The 16,595-nt window shown below is 36.8% G+C and overlaps 2 protein-coding genes across 3 annotated transcripts in view; both read left to right on the forward strand.

Moving 5' to 3' along the window:
- The first annotated feature begins 1,512 nt into the window (after positions 1-1,512).
- On the forward strand, positions 1,513-6,782 carry LOC144710341 (ras-related protein RABH1b-like). 2 transcript variants are annotated; one of them, XM_078584083.1, is made up of 7 exons: positions 1,513-1,645; positions 1,800-1,937; positions 2,686-2,756; positions 4,018-4,106; positions 4,357-4,468; positions 6,103-6,256; positions 6,395-6,782. In XM_078584083.1, exons 2-7 carry the CDS (start codon positions 1,821-1,823, stop codon positions 6,539-6,541), a joined length of 690 nt encoding a protein of 229 aa, XP_078440209.1. In that variant the 5' UTR covers positions 1,513-1,645; positions 1,800-1,820; the 3' UTR covers positions 6,542-6,782. The 2 variants fall into 2 exon arrangements, with proteins under 2 accessions (XP_078440209.1, XP_078440210.1); XM_078584084.1 differs by having other exon boundaries at positions 6,103-6,193.
- Positions 6,783-10,565: 3,783 nt separating this feature from the next.
- Positions 10,566-16,595, forward strand: part of LOC144710132 (phragmoplastin DRP1E-like) — an 8,678-nt gene continuing 2,648 nt past the window's right edge. Inside the window, exons 1-13 of the mRNA XM_078583806.1 lie at positions 10,566-10,862; positions 11,396-11,459; positions 11,543-11,650; positions 12,603-12,704; positions 13,368-13,418; positions 13,507-13,568; positions 13,669-13,759; positions 13,849-13,913; positions 14,547-14,741; positions 14,826-14,945; positions 15,035-15,105; positions 15,476-15,701; positions 15,821-15,871. Coding sequence (XP_078439932.1) covers positions 10,728-10,862; positions 11,396-11,459; positions 11,543-11,650; positions 12,603-12,704; positions 13,368-13,418; positions 13,507-13,568; positions 13,669-13,759; positions 13,849-13,913; positions 14,547-14,741; positions 14,826-14,945; positions 15,035-15,105; positions 15,476-15,701; positions 15,821-15,871 — 1,341 coding nt within the window. The 5' untranslated portion in view covers positions 10,566-10,727. The remainder of the gene's footprint in view (positions 10,863-11,395; positions 11,460-11,542; positions 11,651-12,602; positions 12,705-13,367; positions 13,419-13,506; positions 13,569-13,668; positions 13,760-13,848; positions 13,914-14,546; positions 14,742-14,825; positions 14,946-15,034; positions 15,106-15,475; positions 15,702-15,820; positions 15,872-16,595) is intronic.

The raw sequence follows: 16,595 nt of genomic DNA on the forward strand, positions 1-16,595 counted from the left end.
TCTTTGTCTTGCAGCAGACTACACAAAAAGTTGCTGATGAGATATCTGATGAAATGAGCCCTATGTATACTGATTATCAGGGTTTTCTTCTTATACATTTGAAACAATACAATCAAAACCGTCAGATAGGTTTGAAGTGATGTCCTGTTCAATTATAAAATCATCCTCAAACATTTTAAAATTTTTTCGATTATCTTAGACATATTAGAGGCATTTTAAAAATAATCAGGACTCTTTAAATGTACAAATGACATTATCGCAAAGGAAAGTGTTTTAAACATACAACTAAAATATGTATTTTATTGATTCGAAAATAGATTTTTTCTAGCAATATAAATATCTACCTTTATATGTATCTCTATCTACATCTCCATCTTTATCCCTATCTATATCTATATCTCTATATCTCTATCTCTATCTCTATTTCCATCTCCATCTCTATTCTCTATGTCCATCTCTATCTCTATCTCTATCTCCATCTCTATTCTCTATGTCCATCTCTATCTCTATCTCTATCTCCATCTCTATTCTCTATGTCCATCTCTATCTCTATCTCCATCTCTATCAGTATCTCTATCTCCATCTCTATTCTCTATGTCCATCTCTATCTCTATCTCCATCTCTATCTCTATCTCCATCTCTATCAGTATCTCTATCTCCATCTCTATTCTCTATGTCCATCTCTATCAGTATCTCTATCTCCATCTGTATTCTCTATGTCCATCTCTATCTCTATCTCTATCTCCATATCTATTCTCAATGTCCATCTCTATATCTATCTCCATCTCTATCAGTATCTCTATAAGTATCTCTATCTCCATCTCTATTCTCTATGTCCATCTCTATCTCTATCTTTATTCTCTATGTCCATCTATATCTCTATCTCTATCTCTATCTCTATCTCTATCTCTATCTCTATCTCTATCTCTATCTCTATCTCTATCTCTATCTCTATCTCTATCTCTATCTCTCTCTTTATCCATCTGTATCGCTATCTCTATCTTTATATGTTTATGTGTCTGCATCTCTATCTATATCACTATATCTATCTCTTTCTTTATCTCTATCTTCATCTCTGTCCCCATCTCTATCTCTATCTATTTCCATCTCCATTGCCATCTTTATCTCTGTCTATAACTTTATCTCTATCTCTATCTCTATCTTTATCTCTATGTCTCTGTATCTGGCTCTGTATTGGCATCTGTATCTCTCTAAGTATCTCCATTTCTCTTTCCAGCTGAGTGTCCATCTCTCTCTCTTTCTCCCTCTCCATCTTTATCTCTCCCTTTCTTTTTATCTCTCTCTCTCTCTCTCTCTCTATCTGAAGCCAAATCTCTAAAACTTCTTTTAGAAAAACAATAGGTGGGCCCCAACTGGGACACCACCGGATGACGTTATACTCAACTTCCTTATACAACGGCGGACGGCGGACTGTGGATGACGGACACGGACAACGGACGTACCGACTTCCTCCGTCTGCGGTTCACGTTACGGTCGTTGCCCCCCCGGGACACCAGAACACCTCCGCCGGTGCCGGCCGCACTAACACTTAAAAAAAAACGAAACCCGAAGAACTCTCCAAAAGACTCAACAGAAGACAAATCCTTCCTTGCCCTCCTCCTCGATCTCGTTTTTGATCTTCTGGGTACGCGCAAAATTCGATTTTGAGCGAGTAGGAATGAGATTTCGCTCTTGAAATTTCATCTTTCATGTAGAATTTCAATCTCGGAGTAGGCAATATAGTCGTGATTCAACGCGTCCGGTCTCGAATTTTAACAATGGGTTTGATTTTTTCCCAGATCCGTGGCGTTCTGATCGCAATGGCTCCCGTTTCTGCCCTCGCCAAGTATAAACTTGTGTTCTTGGGGGACCAGTCCGTTGGGAAGACCAGCATCATCACGCGGTTCATGTACGACAAATTCGACACTACTTACCAGGTGGGCGTCTTTATTTGTTGGATTGGATTTCTGGTTTCTTCGATTTTCTTAATCTTTCGAATTGTCTGTCGAATTTTCTGTTTGGGAAATGAAATAGATCGTATGCAAAGGTCGAATATTTTGTGTCTTGTTCTCACTGTTTTAATGATTTTTCATGAAATCTAGGATGACGGATGGTAAAAATATTGGAAATCAAGTTGGACGAGGTTACCATTACAATGATCTTATTCTTTCTAGTAACAAAATTATTCGCTGATTGACGGATTCCTTATTTTTGGTCCCAGTGATTTTCCAACGCATAGATCCTTACTCCGTTTCCACATATCTGGTCTAATGAGAGTTATTTGTTTTGTTTCAGAAATATAGTTCCAATCTTTCGTCAATATTAAGGAATCTGTCTATAAAGTATTATTTTTCTGTATCGTCGTTAAAGGATTATCTGAAAAAGATACAACAGTGGGAGCATGCTAGAGGTAAAAACCAAGGTCGACTAGGTTACTTTTTCAGTGATCTTCACCTAAGGATTTTGTACCTCATAGACCCATATTCCGTTTCCTTGTTCCTGATCGACAGGGAATTACTTTTTTGTTTCACTAATATTATTCTAATGTTTTTTTTAATCTCATTGTGAAATATTCTATAACGTGATAATAAGTGCACTTGTTGTTTCAAGTCGGGATTTCTTTGCTAGATTCTCCTGATGTAAATAACATGCTTTCTCTCTCTTCATTTATGTCTAATTTTCCAGGCTACCATTGGCATTGACTTTCTGTCGAAGACAATGTATCTCGAAGATAGGACAGTAAGATTGCAGCTTTGGTAAGTCTTTCAACTCCAAAAATTGAGGTTCATACCAGTCCATGTTGAAGTGAAATGCCTGTGTTTTGTTTTGATTCTGGTTTTACAATTTGAAAGAAATTTGTTCATGGTGTCAATGGAAGAATAGTGTTCATGTAAATGGCCTTGATTTCCAGAGGATTGAGGCTTGGCAAAGATATTGTGTCATAGGTGACAATCTCCCTTTTAACTACAATTTAATATGCTCCTTATCATCTCCCATGACATATGCATTCCATTGCCTATTTCCACCTGTCATCTCCCCTTCTTCATGTTCGAATCAAGTATCTTAACATATCATTTCGAAAAATTTAACAGCCATGGCAGTCTATGTTAGGCCCTGGACCGTATATTTTATGATGGGTCTAAGAGAACGAGGATAGGAGAGACCGGGAACTGCAACTTCAACTTCGTTCTTCTTGGCTGCCCTGTAGATTGATGTGACCCTGAAGATTGTATCATCTGTTTTGATCCACACCCCAAAAGTAATCCTAAATACTTTCGAAACATTCTCAATCCAGTTAAATATCCTTGTCCAAGAGAAGAAGAGAGAGAGAGACGGACAGAGAGAAGGTCGGGGGAATGGATAATGCAGATTGCCCTGGTATTATGCCATCCTGGGCTGAGATGAATTCTGCTTTCGGGGGCCTTTTTTGTTGCTCATAGATGCGAGTCGGTATTGCATCTGCAGGGCTTCCTTATTTAAAGGGAATTAAAAATAGAAATTACGAAAATGGCTCTCGAGGGCTAAAATGATGAAACTCACCTAGATATGATGGGGATTGTATCGCATTCTTGTCCCCCCCTTTTTTGGTAACTGTTTGTCACTGGATTGAAGGGATGACAGACTGGAATGCTCTGAATTTTGTAAACCTTTGATTTTAGAGGGGTTACAGTTACTCTTTTCATGAAAACCGCTGAGGATGGCCTTCATATTGAGAACTATGGTGTCATGGAAATAAATTTCACGCAATGACAATCAGTCTCTTGTCTGGGGTTAAAACAATTTACCTATTAGTTAAAGTTTTTTGTTGAAAATCCATTGGTAAATTCCGTTCAAGTGTCTTCCTCTGTGAAACTCTGGTCAATGTACCTGCATTAGACAATATGTTTTGATTCCGAGAAATAAAAGTTCTTAGTATGCACATTAAGTAGGGTAGTTTGATTTTGAGGTCTGGTGTATTACGTCCATTGTGAATATCTCACATTCTCTTCCTCTTAATTTCCTTTTTTACTATTACAGGGATACGGCTGGTCAGGAAAGATTCAGGAGTCTAATTCCAAGTTACATCAGAGATTCTTCCGTTGCTGTCATCGTTTATGATGTTACAAGTAATCTTTTTCCTTTCTAATTTGAGAAGGACCATGGACAGTTCTTTTTAATTTATTGAGGCACTGAAGTTAATCAATAAATGAGGTTATTTGGATTTATCTATTCTTCTGATAATCAAGTTTTTGTCATTATGCTACCTGATGACCTTGACCGCATTGGGTATACAAATGGTTTATATTGAGAAAAATTGGATGTTCTGCAATTATGTATAATTATCTCATTGCTCGCAACTTGGTCTTCTTAATCCAGGTCGGCAGTCTTTCCTGAATACTGCGAAGTGGGTGGAAGAGGTCCGAACTGAGCGTGGAAGTGACGTTATCATTGTCCTTGTTGGTAACAAAACAGACCTTGTGGAGAAAAGGTGGGGTAGGGAGCTTTTTTAGTTCATCCATTTACAGAGATGCCATTCATCCGTCTATAATTCTTTCCAAGTCTTTTTCACCATATATCTCTGATTGGAACCCAACAAAACATTGTCCGCTGAAATTTTTGTTGGGCTGTGTAACTTTACATAGTTACTCAGTTCATAATAACTAATGCATAATATTTTAAGAAGCCAAGTCGTAATTTACCCATTTTGTGATTTATTTGCCATTTTAATTTATCCATTTTATGATCCATTCATCCTTCTGTCCTTTTTGACTGAATTAAATTTTTTATCTCTGCTGGCGGAATCCATCAAAACATTGTCTATTGAAATTTTTACCTAGTTTTTTACTTTTAATTAGTAACCTTTCCAATTTAAAAATGTAGGATCTCAGTTCATTACAGTAAATGCCTGAAATTTCAACCTACTCTTAAATTATCCGTTCAGCGATCCATTTACTTTTTCTTGTTTATCCATTTAGTGATTCGTTCGTCCTTCTGTCCTGTTTGACCAAAGTTAAATTTTAATCTACGTTCTCGGAACTCATAAAAATTGTCATTGAGATTTATTCATAGTTTTCTGCTTTTACTGACTCTTGTTCCAATGCTGGAGTGTAGGAACTCTGATCTTTAGACTCAACGGATAATATTTTAAGATACTGACTTGTTGTTTGGTCATTGTCCTTAGAACTGCGGTATGATGTTTCAGTTATGTGATGTTCAAGGATCTGAAATGCATTTTTGCAGCTTTTTTTTATTCAAATACACAAACACACACACACACATACACACACATATATATTTATGCGGTTTTGTTAAAGGCATTGTCATCGGCCTGTACAATTGACTAAAATATGGATAATGATTTCATAATTGGACGACTGCATGGAATGAACTAAATAAAGTTCACTGTGTTCAAATTTTCTACAACCTTGAAAACTAGTTATTTAGACTTAAAAAGAAAATCTGACCTCCAAAATAAATTGTCAAGGCTCCAAGTCACGGATCCCTTCATTCTGCTATCTAATAGGCACCAAAGGGAGTAGAATGGTTGTAGAGAATAAGTACGAGGTATGTAGAGAGAGAGAGGTGAACAAGAGCATGGATGAGTAACATGACCACAGATAAGGCAGAGGTTTGAGAGGCTGCTTCCTCTCCTAGGAGGCTGCAGACTCTCCTCTGAACTCAAAAACTGTCCCATCTAATCTCTAAACCTCTTTAAATAAGGGTTTACAATAGTGCGCCAATGCTACTTAGCGACTTGTGATATGATATATCCCTTGGGATCCAACAGAAGTTTGCACGACATCTTAGTTAGTGAATGACCCAGTGACAAGAAAAATCCATCTCAAGTGTTACTACATCTATTTCCTTTCATTTTTTTTTCTTGAATTTCCTTTCCTATGCTCATTATTTCCTCCCTCACACGTATCGACCTGGTATAAATATCAGGTCTATTTCTGTTAGTAGTAAGATGGTCATTTTTCTTTTCCATCTCTCTCTCTCTGGCCGCTTTCCTTCGTTTAGTCTTCAGCCACCTCTGACTGGAGTGACATTAAGTCCAAAATTTTTTGTACCATCTTTCTATGATCTGACAGTGACCAGATTTCTTGTTCTTTGATTCCCCAGACAAGTCTCTGTGGATGAAGGAGAGGGAAAGGCAAAGGAAGTTGGAGTCATGTTCATCGAGACAAGTGCCAAAGCCGGTTTCAACATAAAGGTGATTCCATTCAAATATCCTCCAAAAACAAAGGCTTCAATCATCAAAACCCAAAGTCTTATGGTTAGATTCAAGCACTTTCCAACTGTACTAAAAGCTATGTCTGATAGCAAGGGCGCTACTTTTCATCTTTAAGCAGTATGTTGTACTTGAAAAATTGTCAATACCACGAAATTAATCTTTATTTTGTCCTTGTTTCAGGCCCTCTTCCGAAAGATTGCTGCCTCATTGCCGGGAATGGAGACAATCTCCTCGGCGAAACAAGATGAAATGGTTGATGTCAACTTGAAATCCTCTGCTGCTGGAGGCTCCCAAGCACAGAACTCATCTGGAGGATGTAGCTGCTGAGGTCTATTGGCCTTGATCATTGGCTTCTGGGTTTGACTTCTGATGCTAATCTCAGAGGGTCTCCAATCTTGTGGTATGCATTGTTAGCTGGAATTACTTGATTTGTTGATAGAAGATTATAGGTATTCAAGCGGCCATGTAAAAACAGTATTTGGGGACAAAATGTTGTTTTACTTTCTCCGTAGTTCTATTGTAATGGATTGTATTGTGTGCATATGTTAGTAAGTTTGTTTTTTAGACAGGCAAAGTCCTCATTAATCAGCTGGTCTCTCACACTTGTTATCAAGTGGATGGCTGACAATTTTCTATGAGAGTTCTTTTACTGTGTTTGATATGAACCCGAACCCCTGACAGGGGTAATTTTGTCATTCTATCCTGCTATGGATTAACTTGGGCTTCGGTACTTATGCAGAATAATTTTGAATATAATTTATTCTTTAGTTTTGCCCCCTGTAAAGAACTACATTTATTGCATGGAAATAATGAAATGAAGCAAAATTACTAGTATTATTTCATTCACTGTTTCACTGGCTATTTGTTATCTGAAATTTTAATTATATTTAAAAAGTGCTATATTCCAATTTTTAAGAAACACGTGCTGTTTACTATGTGGGTCTACTTAGTTATATGTTGTTTCTATGGGAATATCATGCGGGATTGTTACTATTTTTTAATAAGCCTTTCATGAAGCCTGAACCTGACTTATTTATTATATGATATTTGCATGTATTACTTTTGTTGCCAGATGCACAAACAACTATTCTTCATTCCCAAAAAACAACAATAAACCTTTGAAGTATATGGACGGCAGTGTACCTAATACTTGGAAATTATATGTCAAAGTAAAAATTAGCATTATTCAACTTATTATTTATTGAGCTAATTCATAAACTCACTTGCATTGGAATTGTCACTATATGTTTGTATTCAACAAGTGACTGTATTTTGTTTACTATAATGATCTATGGAGTAGTTTTTAAAGTTAAAAATGATATTATTTTTTTAGGGTAAAATTTGTCGCTTATGGTTTAGCCTTTGAAATGGAAAATGAATTGATCCAATCTCTATCATGTTTGTGTTACGAGTTTTTATTACAAAAATAATCTTATAAAAGCAAAAGCCAGACTCGGTTTTTATTATATTAAATGAACAAACACACATATATCTATTTATATGAAATCCTGAAAAAATATATAGTTAAACAGTATTAACTGATTTGTGCCCGACAATTAACTCTTCTGTTTTTAAATGAATGTAAAATATATAACCACTATGTTGAAATGAAGCCAAAAGGTTATTTTTTGAGTTGATATCTTTAACATTTTTTGAGTTAATATTTTTTGAGTTGATATAAGCTATTTCTTTAAATAATTTTAAGAATTTTGTTATATAATCGTATTTTTAAATGATCATATTTATGCGGACCACAAATGTAACTAATATTTTGCTTTTGAAATAGCCTCAGATAAAATTAACCCTTGATTCATTTACAGCGCTAATACATTAGATTGTGTTATTAAATGGACCATGGAAGAAAAAAAATTGTGAATGATGCCCATAAACCAATTCTATAATTTAATATGCATCATAATTGTAGAATAAAATTAAATTTCTAATTATTCATGCACAATAGTAAAATAAATCACGGAAAAAAAACTAATTTCTCCAAAAACTGTTGGGTTCGGTTCATTGGTTCGTCCATGGAAAACACATTTTCATGGATGCAGAAGGGTGTCGAACGATTCAAAATCGATCTTTAAAATGAAACATTGAATGTACACTTTGGGGAACTCATTCCATCCTTAATTTTGCCATTCCGAGATCGTTCTGAAGCCGTTCACGCGTCCGTCCTCTAGAAGTATTCACGCGATCACTAGGCGCTTGGCTCTCCACTACTTCTTCTTCGACTCTTCTTAAAACTCTAAAAGATCACCTCACCATGAACACACTCTTCCTTGGATGAGTGGAGAAGAGAGTGGAGAAAGGGAGGGGATCTCAAATTAGGCTTGCATGGGTGCTTAAAATGAGACCCTTTTCCCTCTTTATATTTCACTTAAGTTTTTTCTATAAACCGCACAAAGTAAAATATATCCACCAATGCCCTTTTAAACTTGTGCATGTGACCCTCTTGGCCCATATATTGTTCTAATTAATAACTTTAGTGGCCCAATAATATTTATTGACCAACCTTATTAATTAATTATATCAACATATAGATTAATTAAATGAGGATCAATTTAACCCAATCGATAGGTTAAGTTTCCAGCCTGTGGGGGTCCAAGCTACACCTCATGCTCTAGAAGATACCGAGTAGTCTCAACTCTCTCACGGAACCTTTACCGTCATCAGTTACCATATATGTATATTACATCATCCGCGCGAGACTCTCGAATGACTTAGAGTATGGTTTATTGTCAAACCCTAATCTGTCATTCGCTTTGTATTGATGCGTAACGGGGATCATTGGAGAATGTCTTCTCAATTGTAAACTCTAAATTGATTACTCGATTTGTAGTAAAAATGACCATTTTCAAATTTGAATTTGAATCCCTCCGTTAGGCCACGTTATTAGACCCACCGACAGATCCGACACCCGGTTTCCAGTTTAATAATTTATACAAAATAATCCCAATTTATAATAATAATTTAATAATAATATACATTCTTTCATTTTCAATCTCTCTCTCTCTTATTTCAATTTAAATCTTTCTCCCTCTCTCAATCTCTTATTTCAATTTAAACCACACACTCTCTCTTTCTCTTTCTTATTTCAATTTCAATCTTTCGCTCTCTATTATTTCAATTTGAATCTCTCTCTCTCTTATTTCAATTTCAATCTTTCTTTCTCTCTCTTATTTCAATTTCTATCTTTCTTTCTCTATCTTATTTCAATTTCAATTTCTTACTCTCTTTTATTTTCTGGACTCCCTCTCTATCTGTTATTTCAATCTCAATTTCTTTTTCTTTTATTTTCTGGACTCTCTCTCTGTTATTTCAGTTTCAATCTTTCTCTCTTTTCTTTTCTGGACTCTCTCTCTCTCTCTCTCTCGATATGTTATTTTAATTTAAATATTTCGTTCTCTCTCCCTCTCTTATTTCAATTTCAATTTTTTTTTCTCTCTCTTCTTTTCTTGACTCTCTTTCTCTCTCTCCATTATTTCAATTTCGATATTTTCCATCTCTTATTTCAATTTCAATTTCTGTCTCTCTCGCTCTCCCTCTCTTATTTTCTTGACCCTGTCTATTATATCAATTTCAATCTTCCTCTCTCTCTCTCTCTCTTACTTCAATTTCATTTTCTCTCTCTCTATCTCTCCCTCTCTTATTTTGTTGACTCTCTTATTTCAATTTCAATCTTCCTCTCTCTTATTTCAATTTCATTTTGTTTCTCTCTATCTCTCTTATTTTCTTGACACTCTCTGTTATTTTGAATTTCATTCTTCCACTCTCTTATTTCAATTTCAAAATTTCTTCTCTCTTTCTTGCTTTAATTGTCAAAACTCTATTATTTCAATTTCAATCTTCCTCTCTCTCTCTCTCTTTTATTTCAATTTCATTTTTTCTCTTGCTCTCTCTCTCTCTCTTATTTTTTTGACTCTCTCTCTGCTATTTCAATTTCAATTTCTCTCTCTCTCTCTCTCTCTTATTTTCTTGACTCTCTCTCTGCTATTTCAATTTCAATTTCTCTCTCTCTCTCTCTTATTTTCTTGACTCTCTCTCATTCTGCTATTCAATTTCAGTTTTTCTCTCTCCAGTATTTCAATTTAAGTCTCTCTCTATTATTTCAATTTCAACCTCTCTCTCTCTCTCGTATTTCAATTTAAGTCTTTCTCTCTCTCTCTATTATTTCAATTTCTCTTTCTCTCTTGTATTTCAATTTAAGTCTCCCTCTCTGTCTAATATTTCAATTTTAATCTCTCTCTCTCTCTCTCTCTTATTTTCTTGACTCTCTCTCTCTCTCTGTTATTTCAATTTCAATCTCTCTCTCTTTCTCTCTTTCTTATTTCAAATTCTCTCTCTCTCTTCTTTTTCTTCTTCTTTTCAATTTCAATTCCTCTCTCTCTTCCTCTTCTTCTTCTTCTTCCGATCCCTCGCTCGTCTCGTAGGTCGGATTGGATCATCGTTCGGTCGGATTTGATCTTCGTTTGATCGGATTTGATCATCGAGAGGCGGAGGGATTGCGAGGATGGAGAGTTTGATCGGTCTGGTCAACAGGATCCAACGCGCCTGCACCGTTCTTGGGGACCATGGCGGCGGCGGCTCCAGCGCGCTTCCCACGCTCTGGGAGGCCCTTCCCTCCGTGGCCGTCGTCGGCGGGCAGGTCGGCGCTCCGAATTGTCTTTGCATCGAATTTGGCCGCCGGATCTGGGTTTTAATTCCCGGAATTAGGACTTCAAGGGCTCTTTTTTGATGTTTGTTCCGTGATTTGTGGATTTCTGGGGTTGGTGGTCATCGATTGGGGGTTTAGAGATGTTTTATTTGATTTTTTTCCGTGTGTTTCAGAGTTTTGGGATTGATGGTCTTCTATTGGGGGTTTTAAGATGTTTTTTCCTTGATTTGCTGAGTTCTGGGATTGATGGTCTTCGATTAAGGGTTTTAAGATGTTATCTTTGACCTTTGTTCCATGATTTGCAGAGTTCTGTGATTGATGGTCTTCGATTAAGGGTTTTAAGATGTTATCTTTGACCTTTGTTCCATGATTAGCAGAGTTCTGTGATTAAGGGTCTTCGATTTGGGGTTTTAAGAAGTTTTTTTGATGTTTTTTCCGTGGTTTGCGCAGTTCTGGGATTTATTTGGCCGTCTATTAGGGATTTTAACCTGCTTTATGTGCTGTTTTTCTTATGATTCTTACAGAGTTCTGGGAAATCATCGGTGCTCGAGAGTATTGTTGGGCAAGATTTTCTTCCCAGGGGATCAGGTGGATGAGCTAAAACAGTTGCCTTTCATTGGGTTGCTTTCTGGGTCGATGTAATTCTCACTTGCTGATAAATTATTCAACAGGAATTGTCACAAGGCGTCCGTTAGTGCTGCAGTTGCACAAGACTGATGAAGGGCAAGCTGAGTATGCGGAATTCCTTCACCTACCGAGAAGGCGATTTACGGATTTTGGTATGGAAGTAGAGTCTGAATTATTGACGTATTGCTTTTTTATGTGTTTATTTGATTTCACTCAGAATTCTGTTAGATCTGAACAAAAAATGCCAATATTTGATGAACCAAGAAGTGAGTTTAAACATTACGAGACAAACAAATGGGCTTGAGAAGGAAAGGCATGGAAACGAGACAGAAATTGTATTGAGAGAAGAGTCATGAACAACTTTGACTTCCCCCCAGATTTATTTATCGACTCCCTTTTCTGCCGCGTTATGATTTCAAACTCTCACTTGGGAGGGTCACCAGCTTTATGTGATCTCCCCTATCTTTCTTTCAAAGAAAAATATTTCAAACTCCCACGCACCGTCTCAGTCACACGTGCTAGGTTGTGTCTTCTCCCCTTCATCTTGTGTAAGTCCATTGGAGGATCTTAACAAAGTCTCTCGAGAGTGATCATATAATCATGTGTCATCTAAACTCGTGAAGGCATTAATTTTTGAAATCTGGAAAAGCTGATTTGCTCTATTAAAGCACTTATTCTCATGGTTGGCTGATCTATTTCTATTTGTAAGGAATTCGTTGTCAAAGACCATTTTGAAGGAAATATTGAGACAACATTACAAAGGCAGACGGCAGGATTTATTTGTTTGTGAGAAAATCTCTTGTTGGAATCGTGGTTTACTATCAGTATATTTTTTTCTTATGCTGGTTTATTTCTGTGCATCCGTCATTGAAATAGATTAATGTCTTGTTGAGGAAAGTATTGAGACCATATCATAATAGCAGACCTTAGCATCAAGTTAATTATGAAAAAATCTCTGGGTGGTATTGTGGTTCGTTATCTTTGTATTTATATTGAAAAGTTGAGATTTAAGATATTTTACTTTTATAATTATTACTTTCTCTTATCGTTGGATGAAATATCCTTTCTTACTGAAAATTAATCCTTTTCCCCTTCACCTTGCAGCTGCGGTGAGGAAAGAAATTCAAGACGAAACTGATCGGATAACAGGGAAAACAAAACAGATATCACCAGTCCCGATTCATCTAAGCATTTACTCACCCAATGGTCAGACTCTAAAATCTATTACCAACTTTTTCTCTCATATCGGAGACTAGCATTAGAATTAGAACTCTCTTTTATACTTTTACTGGATGACTATTTCTAGAGGATATTACATTTGATGAAATGCTCTTCAGAAATGTAGGCCTTTAAATTAGCAAAATATTTTTGAATGATATCAAAAAACTGTGCGGTATGAAGGTTTTTTGGAAATAACACAAGACTCAAGAAATGGGATTATTGGATATGGCGCATCAAATTTCCAGAACCCCTGTTGCTGAGTTAGGTTGTCTAACATCAAATATCAGGAGAAGATTTTGTAGCTCCTGTAGTGGCCATGCACTAGGAAACTCTGAATTTGACTTGTAATTTGCTTTCTGAATTTTGGGTGTCAGTTCCTGGTCATATTCTGACTCTTGCATCATTATGTTTCATCTTGGTTAAACCTTTACTAGTATCGGTAGTGCTTAAAAAAAATTACCTTGTGTGATTTTGCTTTTGAAGCAATATTGGATGTATTTTCATGACACTCTCATAAAAAGTGGGAGTGGAATAGAAGCAAGTAGTATATCTTTATTTATTTACTTCCATTTTCATCTTAATTTCGCCGATTGTTTTTGATAATAGAATATCAGCACGGCATCTCACATATACTTTATGCTTTTGCAGTTGTAAACCTAACTTTGGTCGACTTACCTGGTTTGACCAAGGTTGCTGTGGGTAAGAATTTTCTGGGGCCATTTATTCAGCCCAACTGATGAGCTCATTTTTCATAATTTCTAAGTATGAAACACATTCTTTTTTGTAGAGGGACAGCCAGATAGCATTGTTCAAGATATCGAGAACATGGTCCGGTCTTACGTTGAAAAGGTTGACTTTACCTTAGACAATGATACAATTACTTTGGCTGTTTCTTCACAATTCCTGTATCTGACGATTTCTCCTTTTTTGGAATGCTCGAATTCTCTAGCCAAATTGCATCATTTTAGCGATATCTCCCGCTAATCAGGATATAGCGACCTCTGATGCAATCAAACTCGGGAGAGAGGTTGATCCCTCAGGTACTTGTCTCTCTACTCCTTGGCAAATATTTGTATCCACTTTTTTCTTTCGCAAATGATATAGTTATATATTTTTGTAATATTTCAAGGTGAGAGGACTTTTGGAGTGCTGACAAAGCTTGATTTGATGGACAAGGGAACAAATGCACTTGACGTGAGTTCTGAACCTTCCCACTGGTTTATTATCTTTTCGAAGAATTACACATGAAACACAAAAATTTGGTAATCACTTTAACTTGTCTAGTCTTCATATCTTGTGGCAGCAAGAGTGCAGAAAATGCACTGTACTAGTTCTTGATGCCGCTAGCACGCCCTGCTACTAGCTACTTGCTGCCTGTTAATGACATGGCTGCCGCTGCCTACCTTTTTGCTGGTCCTGGCTGCCACGCGTTTCTTGTGCTTGTTGAGGATGACAATGCCGATGAAAAAGTCATCGTCATCACTTGTCTGCTGTTGGGAGGGCGATTACAAAATACTAGTCCTTGTCGTCACGTTTTTTCTGCAGTAGGATGATGATGATGTAATCATCATTGCAGCATCTTACGCTTGTGAACATGACGATGATGAGCTTGTCTTGGGACAGTAAACCCTATATACAAATAAAATGAGTTTATTTCAGTGCATTCATCAAGTTCACCATCCCCATGCATAATTAATATTCGTAATAGCTGTGCTATATAATTATCAAGACTAACATCTCCATACATGGTTATTTTTTTTTTTTTTTAAAAACATCTCCATACATGGTCGTTGAGTACTTTGGTCGTGTTCTGTTTTCTTTCTCCAGGTTCTTGAGGGGAGATCTTACAGACTGCAGCACCCATGGGTTGGCGTTGTCAACCGGTCCCAGGCCGATATCAACAAAAACACTGATATGTTGGCCGCCAGAAGAAGAGAACGAGACTACTTTTCCAGCAGTCCTGATTATGGCCACTTATCGAGTAAAATGGGGTCTGAATATCTTGCTAAACTTCTCTCAAAGGTGAGATATTTTTTCAAGAGCTTGCATGAGTCTTAGTTCTTGAATTTGACACAAAGAAGGGTTGACCAATGGACTCATTTTCAGCATCTTGAGAGTGTGATTCGATCTCGGATACCAAGTATCACGTCTCTGATCAACAAAACTATCGATGAACTTGAGGCAGAAATGGATCATCTTGGCAGACCTATTTCCCTTGATGCTGGGGTGAGGGATATTGTCTTGTAAATTTTTGGTGTTTCTTGTTCAACTGTTATGTTCAGACGTTTGAAGATGAATTTTTTTCAAAATGTCAGGCTCAGTTATACTCTATATTGGAGGTCTGCCGTGCTTTCGACCGTATTTTTAAAGAGCACCTTGATGGGGGGTAACAGCACATGATTCCTATTTCCTTTATTATTTGATGATATGCTTCTTATTTCGAGTCCAATAAAACTAATTGAATGAATTGATTAATGTAAAATTATGAGTTATTGGATAATATTTTCACATATTTTATTAGATACTACTAGACACACCCGGAATTTCTTCCTGTGTCCAGTCAACCTTCTGGGGAGGTGGGACGGGATACAATGCAGTCATCACGAATAGAGATGTGAATCTTGCGTCCTGTTCAGCATTTGAGTTGTATTGGACTCTACTTATTGAGAGCGAACATCCCAACTCGAGTGTGCTTTTGTTCCATTTCTGGACTTAAAGTTTTTATTTGGTCTGACACATGAAAAATATTGTCACAGGCGAGCTGGCGGTGATAAAATCTATGGAGTTTTTGACAACCAGCTTCCTGCAGCGCTTAGAAAACTCCCTTTTGACCGTTACCTTGCCATTCAGAATGTCAAGAAAGTCGTTTCTGAGGCTGATGGTTACCAGCCTCACTTGATTGCCCCTGAGCAGGGTTACAGGCGTTTGATCGATGGGGCCTTAAGCTATTTCAGAGGCCCAGCTGAGGCAACCGTTGATGCAGTATGCCCAAAATCCTTCATAACAGCCCCTTGTTCTTTTAATTTAAGTTCAACCTTTTTATCCATAAAAACTCATGAACGCAGACTTCTAATAACTTTGACCCTTTTCTGGACACGTAGGTCCATTTTGTTCTGAAGGAGCTGGTGAGGAAGTCAATAGGAGAGACGCAGGTAAGATAATCTCGTCCGAATTTTCATCTAAATTTTGATGTGTTTTCCTTGATGTATGCTTAGTTTTATGAAAACTCCAGGACATGGATTATTCATCTCAATCCATTCATTTTTAGTATACTAACAAACATCCTTCTATCCATTCTTTGTACCTATTCAAATAACGAAAAATGTATCAGAACCATTATTTTTATTCTTGTTCCTTCTCAAGAGAAGTCTTCAAGATTCCTTTTATTTAGCTTTGTGGATACACATTAAAGTTCTTTATAGTATCAAAATGTTAGAGTTTTAGATAAACTAACACGGCAGAATCTTAAAAAAAAGTTATTCAGAAAAAAAATCTTAATAGAAAGAAAGAATGCCAGTGGTAAGGGCTCAGCATCTCTCTATTTTTCTGTAAAAAGTATCATATCATAGACGATTAGTGTTTCTAGGAAGGATTTGGTTCTTTGGATTTCCTCAGCTGCATCCGGCTAGGGGACTCCCTGCCTGCTACATTTTTGGGGTGGGGGAAGAACTGCCATTATCTTCGTCTTCTCTCTCCCTTCTCGATCTCTCTGGTAGGGTTCCTCTTTGGATTTGCTGCAGATGTAGTACAACTTCTAGTCTGCCTTCTATTGTGGAGAGATACGTGCATTTAAAAGGAAACTATTCTAGAATCCGAAATGACCAAAATACCCCTGGAACGGGTTGGGGATCACGACAGAAATTTTAATGGCTGAAA

The sequence above is a fragment of the Wolffia australiana genome, chromosome 12 (assembly GCF_029677425.1).
Source record: "Wolffia australiana isolate 7733 chromosome 12, ASM2967742v1".
NCBI classification, from domain to species: domain Eukaryota; kingdom Viridiplantae; phylum Streptophyta; class Magnoliopsida; order Alismatales; family Araceae; genus Wolffia; species Wolffia australiana.

Bases quoted from the DNA above. Each gene is read 5' to 3' on its own strand.
- LOC144710341 (XM_078584083.1), top strand. From the start codon at position 1,821: ATGGCTCCCGTTTCTGCCCTCGCCAAGTATAAACTTGTGTTCTTGGGG. The intron at 2,757-4,017 runs GTAAGTCTTTCA...TTACTATTACAG, and splicing joins ACAGTAAGATTGCAGCTTTG to GGATACGGCTGGTCAGGAAA. The intron at 4,107-4,356 runs GTAATCTTTTTC...TTCTTAATCCAG, and splicing joins CATCGTTTATGATGTTACAA to GTCGGCAGTCTTTCCTGAAT.